This window comes from Notolepis coatsorum (assembly GCF_963971535.1).
Source record: "Notolepis coatsorum genome assembly, chromosome: 2".
Classification (NCBI taxonomy): domain Eukaryota; kingdom Metazoa; phylum Chordata; class Actinopteri; order Aulopiformes; family Paralepididae; genus Notolepis; species Notolepis coatsorum.
Window position 1 is genome coordinate 182,280,760 of NC_140166.1, and position 13,425 is coordinate 182,294,184.

Sequence of the window (13,425 nt, forward strand, 5' to 3'; positions counted from 1 at the left end):
AACCTGCCACACACCAAGTAACCTGCTGCCACACCAAGTAACCTGCCACCACACCAAGTAACCTGCTGCCACACCAAGTAACCTGCTGCCACACCAAGTAACCTGCGACACACCAAGTAACCTGCGACACACCAAGTAACCTGCTGCCACACACCAAGTAACCTGCCACCACACCAAGTAACCTGCCAGCTGCCACACACCAAGTAACCTGCTGCCACACCAAGTAACCTGCGACACACCAAGTAACCTGCCACCACACCAAGTAACCTGCCACACACCAAGTAACCTGCCACCACACCAAGTAACCTGCCACACACCAAGTAACCTGCTGCCACACCAAGTAACCTGCCACCACACCAAGTAACCTGCTGCCACACCAAGTAACCTGCTGCCACACCAAGTAACCTGCGACACACCAAGTAACCTGCGACACACCAAGTAACCTGCTGCCACACACCAAGTAACCTGCCACCACACCAAGTAACCTGCCAGCTGCCACACACCAAGTAACCTGCTGCCACACCAAGTAACCTGCCACACACCAAGTAACCTGCCAGCTGCCACACACCAAGTAACCTGCTGCCACACCAAGTAACCTGCTGCCACACCAAGTAACCTGCCACACACCAAGTAACCTGCCACACACCAAGTAACCTGCCACACACCAAGTAACCTGCCACACACCAAGTAACCTGCCACACACCAAGTAACCTGCTGCCACACCAAGTAACCTGCCACACACCAAGTAACCTGCCACACACCAAGTAACCTGCCACCACACCAAGTAACCTGCCACACACCAAGTAACCTGCCAGCTGCCACACACCAAGTAACCTGCCACACACCAAGTAACCTGCCACCACACCAAGTAACCTGCCACACACCAAGTAACCTGCCACCACACCAAGTAACCTGCTGCCACACACCAAGTAACCTGCCACACACCAAGTAACCTGCCACACACCAAGTAACCTGCCACCACACCAAGTAACCTGCCACACACCAAGTAACCTGCCACACACCAAGTAACCTGCCACACACCAAGTAACCTGCCACACACCAAGTAACCTGCCACACACCAAGTAACCTGCCACCACACCAAGTAACCTGCCACACACCAAGTAACCTGCCACCACACCAAGTAACCTGCCACACACTGGTGTGTTAGTTCAGTACCTGAATAGCTACGCGAGCAGCAGGGATGATCTCCTCCACTCTTATGGAGGAGCGTTCGGACAGGGACATCTGTCTGCCACACCAAGTAACCTGCCACCACACCAAGTAACCTGCTGCCACACCAAGTAACCTGCGACACACCAAGTAACCTGCGACACACCAAGTAACCTGCTGCCACAGACCAAGTAACCTGCCACCACACCAAGTAACCTGCCAGCTGCCACACACCAAGTAACCTGCTGCCACACCAAGTAACCTGCCACACACCAAGTAACCTGCCAGCTGCCACACACCAAGTAACCTGCTGCCACACCAAGTAACCTGCTGCCACACCAAGTAACCTGCCACACACCAAGTAACCTGCCACACACCAAGTAACCTGCCACACACCAAGTAACCTGCCACACACCAAGTAACCTGCTGCCACACACCAAGTAACCTGCCACACACCAAGTAACCTGCTGCCACACCAAGTAACCTGCCACACACCAAGTAACCTGCCACACACCAAGTAACCTGCCACCACACCAAGTAACCTGCCACACACCAAGTAACCTGCCAGCTGCCACACACCAAGTAACCTGCCACACACCAAGTAACCTGCCACCACACCAAGTAACCTGCCACACACCAAGTAACCTGCCACACACCAAGTAACCTGCCACACACCAAGTAACCTGCCACACACCAAGTAACCTGCCACACACCAAGTAACCTGCCACCACACCAAGTAACCTGCCACACACCAAGTAACCTGCCACCACACCAAGTAACCTGCTGCCACACACCAAGTAACCTGCCACACACCAAGTAACCTGCCACACACCAAGTAACCTGCCACCACACCAAGTAACCTGCCACACACCAAGTAACCTGCCACACACCAAGTAACCTGCCACACACCAAGTAACCTGCCACACACCAAGTAACCTGCCACACACCAAGTAACCTGCCACACACCAAGTAACCTGCCACCACACCAAGTAACCTGCCACACACCAAGTAACCTGCCACCACACCAAGTAACCTGCCACACACTGGTGTGTTAGTTCAGTACCTGAATAGCTACGCGAGCAGCAGGGATGATCTCCTCCACTCTTATGGAGGAGCGTTCGGACAGGGACATCTGTCTGTAGGACGACTTCTCCGGCGTCCCACAGAGGGACAGCTGCCGACCGGCCCGCCCGGCGTTACGGAACGGACGGGACGACAGCGCATCTCCGTCCCTGATGACATCGTCGTCCAGCATGGCTGGCATGCTCTGGCCAACCAGGAGGAACCTGTACAAGAGAGTCGACCATGAGTGTGAGGAGCAACAGGTCCTTTTAGTCAGAGGCGTGTGCAGAGAGCATTAACCCTTTCACTGCCGCACTACCAAACGGTTATTAGTTTACCATTATACATTTCACACTCGGAAATTATTGAGGGTACGTTTGGAATGTTAGACCCCTAGCTATTTCCAACTCATCTCTATGATGTTGTGGAAGAGTCAAGTCAAGAGTTTTATTTGTCACGGCATACAGTGAACTTCGGGTGGTCATGCCCGCAGAGATTGTGCAATAATACAAGTAATAAGAATAAGAGACATAACAGGTATAATGTACGTTTAAAATGCATGGTAAAAGACATGCTAAGGTCCTGCGATAGTGCAATACAGTGTTAAGCTACAGATGAGGCACTGGGTCTTATGTACACTACTATACACTACTATACAATATACGTTTGCTGTCCAAGTTTAAAAGAAACGCCGTTTTTGCAGGATAACGCGTTGTCCTACTGGCAACGCTGAAATTGTGTTTCTGTTTTGGATACTCGCCAAAACTCGCAGACAATGGTGCCATGTAATCTGTGCAAGCCGGATACGGAGCAGTTGTTGCTCAACGCCCATGCGCAGTAGAGACCTGCACGGTTATTTCCAGTGTTTACAGCAGAGCTGTCCCAAGGAGCTGCGGCTACCATGTGTTGTCAAGTTAATGTTATAAGGAGCCCAGTCCAAGCTACAACAGTCTGCATTCCCTTAACAATTGTTTGTATTGAGCCGTATTGTATTGTACCCATTCTGCAATCTGTTAAATAAAGTTTACATCCATTCATTCTGCTAGCATTAACGTTACCAAGCTGCTAGCCACAATGCTATACTGTTATACTGGCATATCCCAATCACGTTAGCACGTAAGCTAACACAATCGGCAACAATCTTTTTGTGAGACTAAACTCCGCTCTTGGTGGTCAATTGTGTTGATGTTAGTTTTGTTTCATCAACGAATGAGAGGCAGAACACACAGTGAATGTATCCGTTTTGTTTATTGCACTTTTATTGCACTTTCTTTGCTGAAAAATAAATGCTACGTTGGCTAAATGGCTCATGCGAGGCATTTAAAGGTGAATTGTTGATTTTGAGCAGGAAGTGTATTGGCACATTCAACTTTTCTGATTGGTTGCAAATGGCCTTCATGTTTGAACTACATCGCCACCTACTGCCACCTACTGCTTTGGCATTGTACTACATGTATATACATCACTGTGCTCCGGAGGCAAAAACAATGTCTAACTTGCCTGCCATTACGTTGCGTTCTGAAAAGCTAAACTGACCCTGAAAACTAAACGAAAACTGGCCATTAGTGTAACCGCAGCCTGAGATGTGGACCCCCAGGTACTTAAAGCTGCTCACCCTGTCCACGGTAGCCCTGTTTATCCACAGTGGTATGTGTGTGTCCCCTGCTGTGTTCTCCTAAAATCCACGATCAGCTCCTTGGTTTTACCAATGTTCAGGAGCAGGCTGTTGTCCTGACACCAGCGTGCCAGTACATCAACCTCCTCCCGGTAGGCCTTCTCGTTGTTGTCAGAGATCAGCCCCACCACCACTGTGTCGTCCGCAAACTTCACTATGGAGTTGGAGCTGAACCTGGCCACACAGTCATGTGTGTAGAGTGAATACAGCAGGGGGCACAGAACACAGCCCTGGGGGGACCCGATACTCAGGGTGATGGTGTTGGAGGTCTGACCCCCCACCCTGACCGCCTGAGGCCTTTCACTCAGAAAGTCCAGGATCCAGGCGCTCAGAGCAGAGCTCAGACCCAGCTCAATCAGCTTGTCCACCAGTCTGGTGGGGACTATGGTGTTGAACGCTGAGCTATAGTCAATGAACAACAGTCTCACATAACCCCCTTCTGGCTGTCTAAGTGAGAGAGGGTGTTGTGAAGTACCTGAGAGACCGCATCGTCAGTGGACCTGTTTGACCTGTATGCAAATTGCAAAAGGTCCATATCACTGGGGAGGGAGGCACAAATGTAATCCTTAACCATCCTCTCAAAACATTTCACGACCACAGAGGTGAGTGCCACCGGTCTGTAGTCATTAACACATTGGACGCCATCCACGTCGTAAGTCGTTATTGCCCGCCATGCGTTGAACGCCAACAACGTCGTAAATCGTTTTTTTGGGATCAATATTTCATTTTTTCGCCATGGCATTCATAATTCATCCAGCCTCCCTCTGGACTGCAACAGCACCCTGTCTGAGATTGCAACGCCTCAATACCGCCGCCTGGTGGATGGTCGGGCGAGTTACACTCTCTGCAAACCGGAAGTGGCGATCGGTGCGTCGAGGAAATTCCTCCGCCAGAGATATATTGTTGCGTGGATCCAGACAAACACTCGAGTGCATTTGGATCGCTTTCTAAACGCAATAATCGATATGATTTCGGCGTTTATTGCGCCATACAAACCAGAAATGGATCTAGGAGTTCGACTTCAAATAATTGGGATCTTTTTCCTCCAGTCTCATCGGCGAACTGTAAGAGGACACTAACCTTATTTTCAGCGTGATTGTCCATTTCTTTGTTTGCAATCAATCTGATCAATATATCAACCCATACTAAATAAAGCCATTACTGACGATCAAGGAATTATAAACGACCCCCGCCCCCCCTTTCCTTCACGCATGATGAAGCATAATGTATACCGATCATATACATTTGAATTTTTTAATATAGCGTGTATAGAAAATAAACGCCAATCGATAATCTATCATAGCGTCACAGCCTATAACTAGCGTTTTTGGAATTACAGCAGAAAAGCTTAAAAACATACTTATATTCTAGACGGTATTAACACAACAATGTATGAATGAAAAAATATAACGTTCCCACATCCGGAACGATAGATAATCGATGTTGAATGGGCCATAGTAATGCAGATATAGCTATAATATTTAAAAAGTTATAGCCCTGCAAAGAAGGTAAACATCTCCATAGGCTTACAGTGGTGGCAGACTGGACCCAATGATGGGCACAATGCCCGGCGCCCAATGTGTTAAGACCTTGAAGCAGGCAGGGACCACGGACTCAGCCAGGGATAGATTGAATATGGTGGTGAACACTGGGGCTAGCTGGTTAGCACAGGACTTAAGTATACGTCCTGTTATCCCATCTGGGCCAGCTGCTTTTCTGGTGTTCACCCACATAAATGCTCTTCTTACACTGTGTTCCGTCAATGAGAGTTCCACCCCCCCGTGGATGCCCCCCCCAGTGACGTCGTTAGCCGGTGAGCTAGTGTCGCCACTGTTTGCACCGAACCGCGCGTAAAAGAGTAATTTCTCTGCACAATCCATGCTGTGCTTCATACTGGATTCCCAGCTCCTCCTTAGTTAGCCGGAAAGCTAATGTAAAGTTAATGAAGCCACTGTAAAAGGTAAATGGCTGCTTTTTTTTTTTTAATGGCGCTTTTATCCAAAGCGCTTTACAATTTGTTACTCACATTTACCCATTCACTCACACAACAAAGGCGGAGGCAACCAATGCAAGGTGCCAACCTGCTCACCGGGAGCAATTAGGGGTTAAGTGTCTTGCTCAAGGACACATCGACACGCTGCCCGGGAGGAGTGGGAATCGAACCGGGAACCTCCGGATTGCTTGACGACTGCTCTACCTGGTACTTAAACATACCTCGAAAACAAACTTTGTTGCTTTGGGTGCACTGTGGAGTTGGTTTCAGTGTTTATTTCAGGGCTTGCACAGACTGAAGAGTGGCCTCATCTCAGCATGGATAGTGCAGAGAGGACACCAGTAATCAACAACATCATTGGTAAGTAGGACATAGGGCTGTGTATTGTGTATTGCTGAAAAGGAGTGTATGGTTATGGCTCAAATATATATATATGCCACCACCCCATTCTTTTTTACATTTTTCTTGATTTTCCTAAATGACAAACTTCATGCTAGCCAAACTCTATGGCTCCAAGCATTCCCTTATTTGATTTGAGTAGCGATCTCCTCATATTAGAAATATTTCTGGCTGTGTGTGTGTGTGTGTGTGTTCACACCTGGCTAGTTGAAGACATATAGAGTAGACTCCCTGTCTGGTCTCATAGTCCACCTCTGGGGGGATGGAGTCTCTCTGCATGACGTTGACCACCAGGCTGCAGAGAGAGAGACACAACCACACAGTCAGCACGACGGCATGACAGGGACCTGGATAGCAATGTGGAAACCAAACAAACGCTGCTAATGCAGGGAAAGTCAAAAGCTCCATATTCATTCATATGAATTACATAGACAAAGCTTCAGTTCTCACTCCGTATTAAAGGTGCACTTCACCAAAAAACAATGCAGATTTATCTTGCACATAATCTCACAGTAATTAACACAACACAAGGGTTCAATGTCCCCGATGACATCACTGGTGGCCATATTCAAACTGATTTACTCTCAATAAATGTCAAACAAAATTAATGTGTGCAAAACGGTTTAAAAGTTTTTGGATGTGTGTGAGATTATGTGCAAAATAAATCAACATTGGTGAAGTGTCCCTTTTAACCTCGCTTCATTAGTCTGGAGAACGCTGGGGGTGAGAACCTTCATTCATCCATTTGGTCAATGTAACATTTCCCACATTAGGAGAAACCAAGCGATGGAGCCAATAGACCCGTTCGCTGTATACAAAACATACCGTGTTCGAGCCAATCAGCAATACCAACTGATTCACGTGACTAAGTTGCCTCGGACATGCGCGAGCTGCTGCGCTAAAATAATACGATGGGGCTCTATGGAGAAACCATGGCACTCCCCTGACAAATTTTATTTTGAAACGAAAGCGGCTGGATGTCATTTAGCCAAATCAGCATGGCTGTGAGCGTGAGTCTTTCACCTTTTACATATCTAGCTTTGGCATGGATTGATTGTTTAGATTGCTAGCATGGCTAACAAATGCAAATATATTGTAGTCTGCCCCGTTGTTCTGACCAGGATTACGTTCCTTTCTGCTCCGGGGATGTGTGCGCACACTGAGTCTGACATATACAGCGAACAGGTCTATTGGACCAATCAGAATGTTGCCCAATAGGACCAATCAGAATGTAGGTCAATAAAGGGCATGGTGATATTTCAGTGTAGAAAATGGCCAAACATAGCTATAGTAACATGGCAGATGGCACAGTAAACTCAAAGCACAAGTTTAGCTTCAAGCTAGGAAACTTTAACTACAGAAATGTCTAAAAAAAACTATGCTGTTGCAATGCTTCATTTAACCCCTTAACCTCTTAAGCCCGGAGCCCTATTTTCTGAAAATCTGCCTAAAATACATACCTAAGTAAATGGAAGATTGCTCCACTTCTACAAGGTCCATTTGCATGTCCTTGGTATCTAGGGACGTCTATGGACCTCAGTGAATGTATTCCCAGTGTCAGAAATATTGTGTCTATTACTAGGCTTGCTTAAATTGTGATGAAACAATGGAGAATATGAATTATGATTTTTCTTTGCATCTTTGACAGTGAATAACACCATGCTAAAAATGACCAGACACTGAGCTCGTTCAGTACCTTCTTGAGATCACGCGTACAAAAAATCTAAGGAAATTAATAAAGGGAAGATGATTAAACAGAAGGTTTTGTAGATACAGTACTGAATTCTGCCATCCGGATGCATGCAATTTGAAATATTATTATAGAATATACAATATGAGGCCTATAAATTACCTTATTATAGCCAACTTGCACATCTATGGATCGGGCCAAATCTACTCTTTCCAATGGCAGAGTTCAATTTGGATTTAGTATCACCAGGCGTGCATGAAGAACCGAGAATGAAATCTACTGTAAATACAGTCAGCTTTTAATTTTTGCGACAGGTCCGCCATTTTGAATCGGCCGATTGTTGCTAAATGTTGACAGAAGGTAGACACACCAACTGTGCTCGAAACTATGCCAATAACGTTCAGTTTTGTGGTATATAATCCCGAGAAATAAAAAATTATAGTCAGGAAGTCATATGATTACAGAAAGCTGGAGAACCCTAGGAGATGTAGTTTTTCGAAATTTCAACGCTCATTGAAAGCCCTGTCTTTCCTTCATCATAATGACTACAGCAAACTGGCCGTTCGGATTTATTTCCGGTCGAAATCTGCGATCTATTGAATACAATTCCTAAACTCATATTTCATTAATAACACTTTAACCTATTGGTAAACAAACGTATTGCTGAAAATATACACTATGACTGCGGTTGTGACATGGTTAGGATGTTTACTGTTGGATACATTTGAAAAAAATAATGAACATTATGTCATACAGTCTAGACAGATTGATTTATGACGTGATGTCATTTTGGGACCGGTACAGGTTAGGTTCATGTCAAATAGATTAATACTAGTATTAAGTAATGTTGCGTTTCTTTTTCTAATGTAGTCAAGAGTAAAGACCCTAACCCTATCAAAACAGCAGTCAAAGTGTATATTGTATTGTAGTGTATAAAAATATCTGCGCATTGCACTGGAAAATGGACGATTTAGACATGAGAAGAATAATGAAATCGTTGTAGTACTAAGAAAGAGACCCAGGGTTTTCGATGGACGTCGGAATTTCATAAAACTACACTACCCAGCTCACACCAGCCGAGTAGATCTCATTCACAGTCTTTGCTGCCCTGTAACGGGCGGCTGGTGGTACTAAATCCAGATATAACTCTGCCGTTGGAAAGAGGAGATTTGGCCCGATCCATAGATGTATAGTAACAGACACAATATTTCTGACACTGGGAATACATTCCCTGAGGTCCATAGATGTCCCTGGATACCAAGAACATGCACATGGGCCTTGTAGAAGTGGAGCAATCATCCATTCACTTGGGTATTTTAGGTGAATTTTAAAGGTTAAAGGATCAATAGGCGGCCGCAAATTTTGTCAACATTTAAAATGTCTTATTATATCTCGAAAGATCAATAGTACTCAAAAATATAAATCTGTTCCGGTAAGGGGCAGAAGCTAAAACAATGACATCCAATCAAACAAACAACCAAGTCAAATTATTGGAACGAGCGACCCGTCTATTAAACCCTCTAGTGACCTGTGTGCTTGTTAATCAACAGCCGCCTATTGCTCCTTTAAGCATGGCGATGAAATAGCCCATCATCAATAACGGTGCACATTTTTCATATTAATTAATTTCAAACCTTTATCTAGACAGAAGTCAAATGTAGTACACAAAACAGATAAAAACAGGGAAAACATCAAACTAATCAGTCCTATAGAGTCGCCGCTATTGTCATGTCTGTGTATTCCTCCCGTTGCTTCGTTATTTACCTGAGGCCTCCTGCTTTGAGGAAGTTCTCACAGAAGGACTTGACGCTGGTTTTAGCCATCTCGTCATCAGTCGTGGGCATCAGCTTGGAACTCAGCACCTGATACACAGAGAGCAGAGAGAAGGATGAATGAAGAGATGTGAACGAGAATGGAGGGAGGAGAGGAAAATAAGGGAGATGGCAGGGGAAACTAAAGGATCAATACTTGCTCTACATTAGATAGTAATATTATAACGTTATTATTATTTCTTTTAAGTGGTAAGAGTTTTGATCATTTGGAATGCAGATTCGACTATAACCACGATAGGTGTTATTCTATGCGGTTTAGTCTACACGGCCCTCATTCCAAATAATCGCACATTAATCAATTACACTTTTTATGAGTGTGTGTCTGTGTGTGTACCTCCAGGTTGTAGAGTACTCTGAACGTGGACATGCCAGGGGCAGAGGACCGGAACAGGGCCTCCAGGATGGAGGCAGCACTGGGCTGGTGCTGGTGCTTAGCCGCCGTGGAAGGAGACCGAGAGCCTGACCCCTGGCCCAGGGTAAACAGAGTCTTCTACAGGAGAGAGAGAGAGAGAGAGAGAGAGAGAGAGAGAGAGAGATAGGTAGAGAGGTTTTGACCAACATTTGTTTAGCTATTGACACCTGCGCAGTAATACACCCACACTCAATAACTTCAGATAAATAGAGCCACAATTGATAGATCTAGTGTAATACATCCACAACCCCTCAGAGGGTGCCCCTATAGAGAGATAGAGATAGAGAGATAGAGATTGACAGACAGAAAGACAGGAGGAGGCAGAATGAGACAGATAGACAATTAACATGGAGACAGACGGACCTGGTGGCTCCAGACACTGGACTCTTTAGGGACAAAGTTGTCCAGCGCGTCCTGCACCTCAGGGTCCGTGGGGATCAGCAGCAACAGCTTGCGCACTCGCAGAGTGATCCTGTAGCAAACAAACACGCCTGAGAACAGATGCCTCGCTGCCACGCACACCAGACGGTTTCCTTGAGGTACCAGGATGTCTCTCGCAAAAGACTAATATCACTGTTACTGACTGTAGTTCATTTACTATAAGTTAACTCAAGGGGAGATCATAGTTTGGTTATAGTTTTCACTCTCCATCATCATCATCGTTATCTCCCCAACAACAGACAGTCATGTAATTCTGTACTCGACAACAAAGATATTCTCAGATGAGAGCGCGTGGTACAAAATCGAATTAGATGCGAGTGCCTGGCCTAATTTGTATCTACCTAAGTGTCCTTGACATGTAAACGTTTGGGATGTTTTTGTGTGTGTGGGTGTGTGTGTTTTAGTCATACCTGGGCTCATCGAGGTTAGCCAGTTGATAAAGCATCTCAAACACGTTGCACACCAACGCCATCACCACACCAGGCAGGGACTTCTCCTACAGGCAATAAAACACACCAGAAACTAAGTGATGTTTAAGAATTATACTAGGGTTGCAAATTGTAAGCACGTTCCTTAGTCGATCATTGATAACCTTAATGATCAATTAATCGATTAATTGTAACAAAAAATACCCAATTGACCAAACAATAACAAATGTATTTGTTTCCTCAATCAAAAGGTTTATTTTTTCCGCAGCGGCGACATATTGCATTCTCGCAACATTGCATGGCATATGAAACATTGAAATGTAGAGGCCTAGACATATTAGAACACATTTGTGTCGACTTTAAGCGGGCAGGCTGCATATGTGACAAACAAAACATTGTAACATTATATCATTGTTTGATAGTAGATAGAGTAAATGTCATGTGTTTGAGTAAATCCTTAACGATCAATCAATCGATTCGATTAATTGTCAACATCCCTAAATTATACATAACTGTATGAGCAGTGAGTGGGTGACGGCAACAGTATTTTCACACTACAAGCTACAGGAAATCATTAGTTTTCAATGGAACACGCGACACTCCGTGACGAGCACGTGAGAGCGACTAGAGTAGATGGAAGAGCATGCGAGAGTGACTAGAGTAGATGGAAGAGCATGTGAGAGCGACTAGAGTAGATGGAAGAGCATGTGAGAGCGACTAGAGTAGATGGAAGAGCATGTGAGAGCGACTAGATGGAAGAGCATGTGAGCCCATGGCTGCTAGAGGCTGTTTGTGGACCAACCAACCAACTGGACGACAAACTGAGCTAAAGAGCTGCTGGTCGCAGCAAAAATTAAATCTAGTTATAGAATTCATGCAATCTCATAACAATCATATCAACAACGTATGTCCATGGCACGCAATACTTCCAATAGTGACTCTGAGGCCATTTTGTACCTTTATAGGTACCTTTGTAGTCTGAACACCACAAGTGTGTGTGAGTGAGTGAGTGAGTGAGTGAGTGAGTGAGTGAGTGAGTATGCACAGTAGTACCTGCTCCAGAGCGTAGGCGGAGTTGAAGACGGCAGAGCTGGAGCTACTGGAGGCGGAGGCGGAGGACTCAGAGCTACCAGAGGGAGTACCGGTACCAGAACTTTTTACAGTTAGGCTCTGCTCATCACTGAAACCCAACTGAGACAGCAGCTTCTGGTCCCGGTTCATAGTCAACTAGAGAGAGAGAGAGAGAGAGAGAGAGAGAGAGAGAGAGAGAGAGAGAGAGAGAGAGAGAGAGAGAGAGAGAGAGAGAGAGAGAGAGAGAGAGAGAAATGAAGACATTGAGAAAGAAAGAGAGGGAGGGAGAGATTGATTGATTGAATTAATTTGATAATTCATAAAAGATACATATAAAACTGCCCATCAGGAATACATACATACATTTAAAAAATCATAGAGGTTAAAACACAATAAAGCCAAAAGGCTTATTTCCATTGTGGACCTCTGGGGGTAGGGGGTGGCGATGGGTATGTAGGGCAGTTGGTTGGCAGAAACAGTATAGCTACTCTGAAGCCCAAATACAAAAGAGTGGAGAGAGAGAAAGAGATGAAGGTGTGGAGAGAGAGAAAGGGATGGAGAGAGAGAAAAAGAGAAAGAGAGATGAAGGTGTGGAGAGAGAAAGAAAGAGAAAAAGAGAAACAAAGGCGTGAAGAGAGAGATGAAGGTTTGGAGAGAGAGAGAGAGAGAAAGGGATGGAGAGAAAAAAAGAGAGAAAGATGAAGGCATGAAGAGATAGAGAGATGAAAGCGTGGAGAGAGAGAGAGAAAGAGAGATGAAAGCATGGAGAGAGAGAGAGAAATTAAGGAGTGGAGAGAGAGAAAAAAAAAGAGAGATGAAGGCATGGAGAGAGAGACAAAAGAGAGACCAGGGTTTTTTAGCTGCGACATGAAGACTGCAATATGAGCGTTTTTCCAATAATGCTAAAAATACACAGTAAATGAGTCTGGCAGATGTGCCTCCTTACACCAGAAACACTGAGTCCATACGATACACGGAAACCCAATAGGAGACAGCGTTATCTCATTGTGTTACACTTATCTAGTAGGTAAATGTATTCTCACAAAATGCTACTGAGAGGTTTAAACTACATGAAAAGGAAATGTAGATTCAAACCTTAAAGATCCGGTACAATGATTATTTTTTTTCATCCAGTCATAAATTGCTTATTGTGGGATGTTAATGTGATAATAAGTAGCACTTTTTAAGCTTCAGGTGCATCATGTGATTTGCGCTAAGTGTTTTAGTGCACCCACTCTGAGCACAGCCAACT

At 45.1% G+C, this 13,425-nt stretch overlaps 1 protein-coding gene across 5 annotated transcripts in view; it reads right to left on the reverse strand.

Annotated features, from left to right (window-relative positions):
- Positions 1–13,425, reverse strand: part of usp24 (ubiquitin specific peptidase 24) — a 150,228-nt gene that overhangs the window by 56,635 nt on the left and 80,168 nt on the right. For all 5 annotated transcript variants that reach the window (XM_084309162.1, XM_084309163.1, XM_084309164.1 and 2 more), the window contains 7 exons: positions 12,156–12,329; positions 11,085–11,170; positions 10,597–10,705; positions 10,156–10,311; positions 9,754–9,851; positions 6,499–6,594; positions 2,234–2,456 (listed from right to left, as the gene is read on the reverse strand). In XM_084309162.1, coding sequence (XP_084165288.1) covers positions 2,234–2,456; positions 6,499–6,594; positions 9,754–9,851; positions 10,156–10,311; positions 10,597–10,705; positions 11,085–11,170; positions 12,156–12,329 — 942 coding nt within the window. The remainder of the gene's footprint in view (positions 1–2,233; positions 2,457–6,498; positions 6,595–9,753; positions 9,852–10,155; positions 10,312–10,596; positions 10,706–11,084; positions 11,171–12,155; positions 12,330–13,425) is intronic.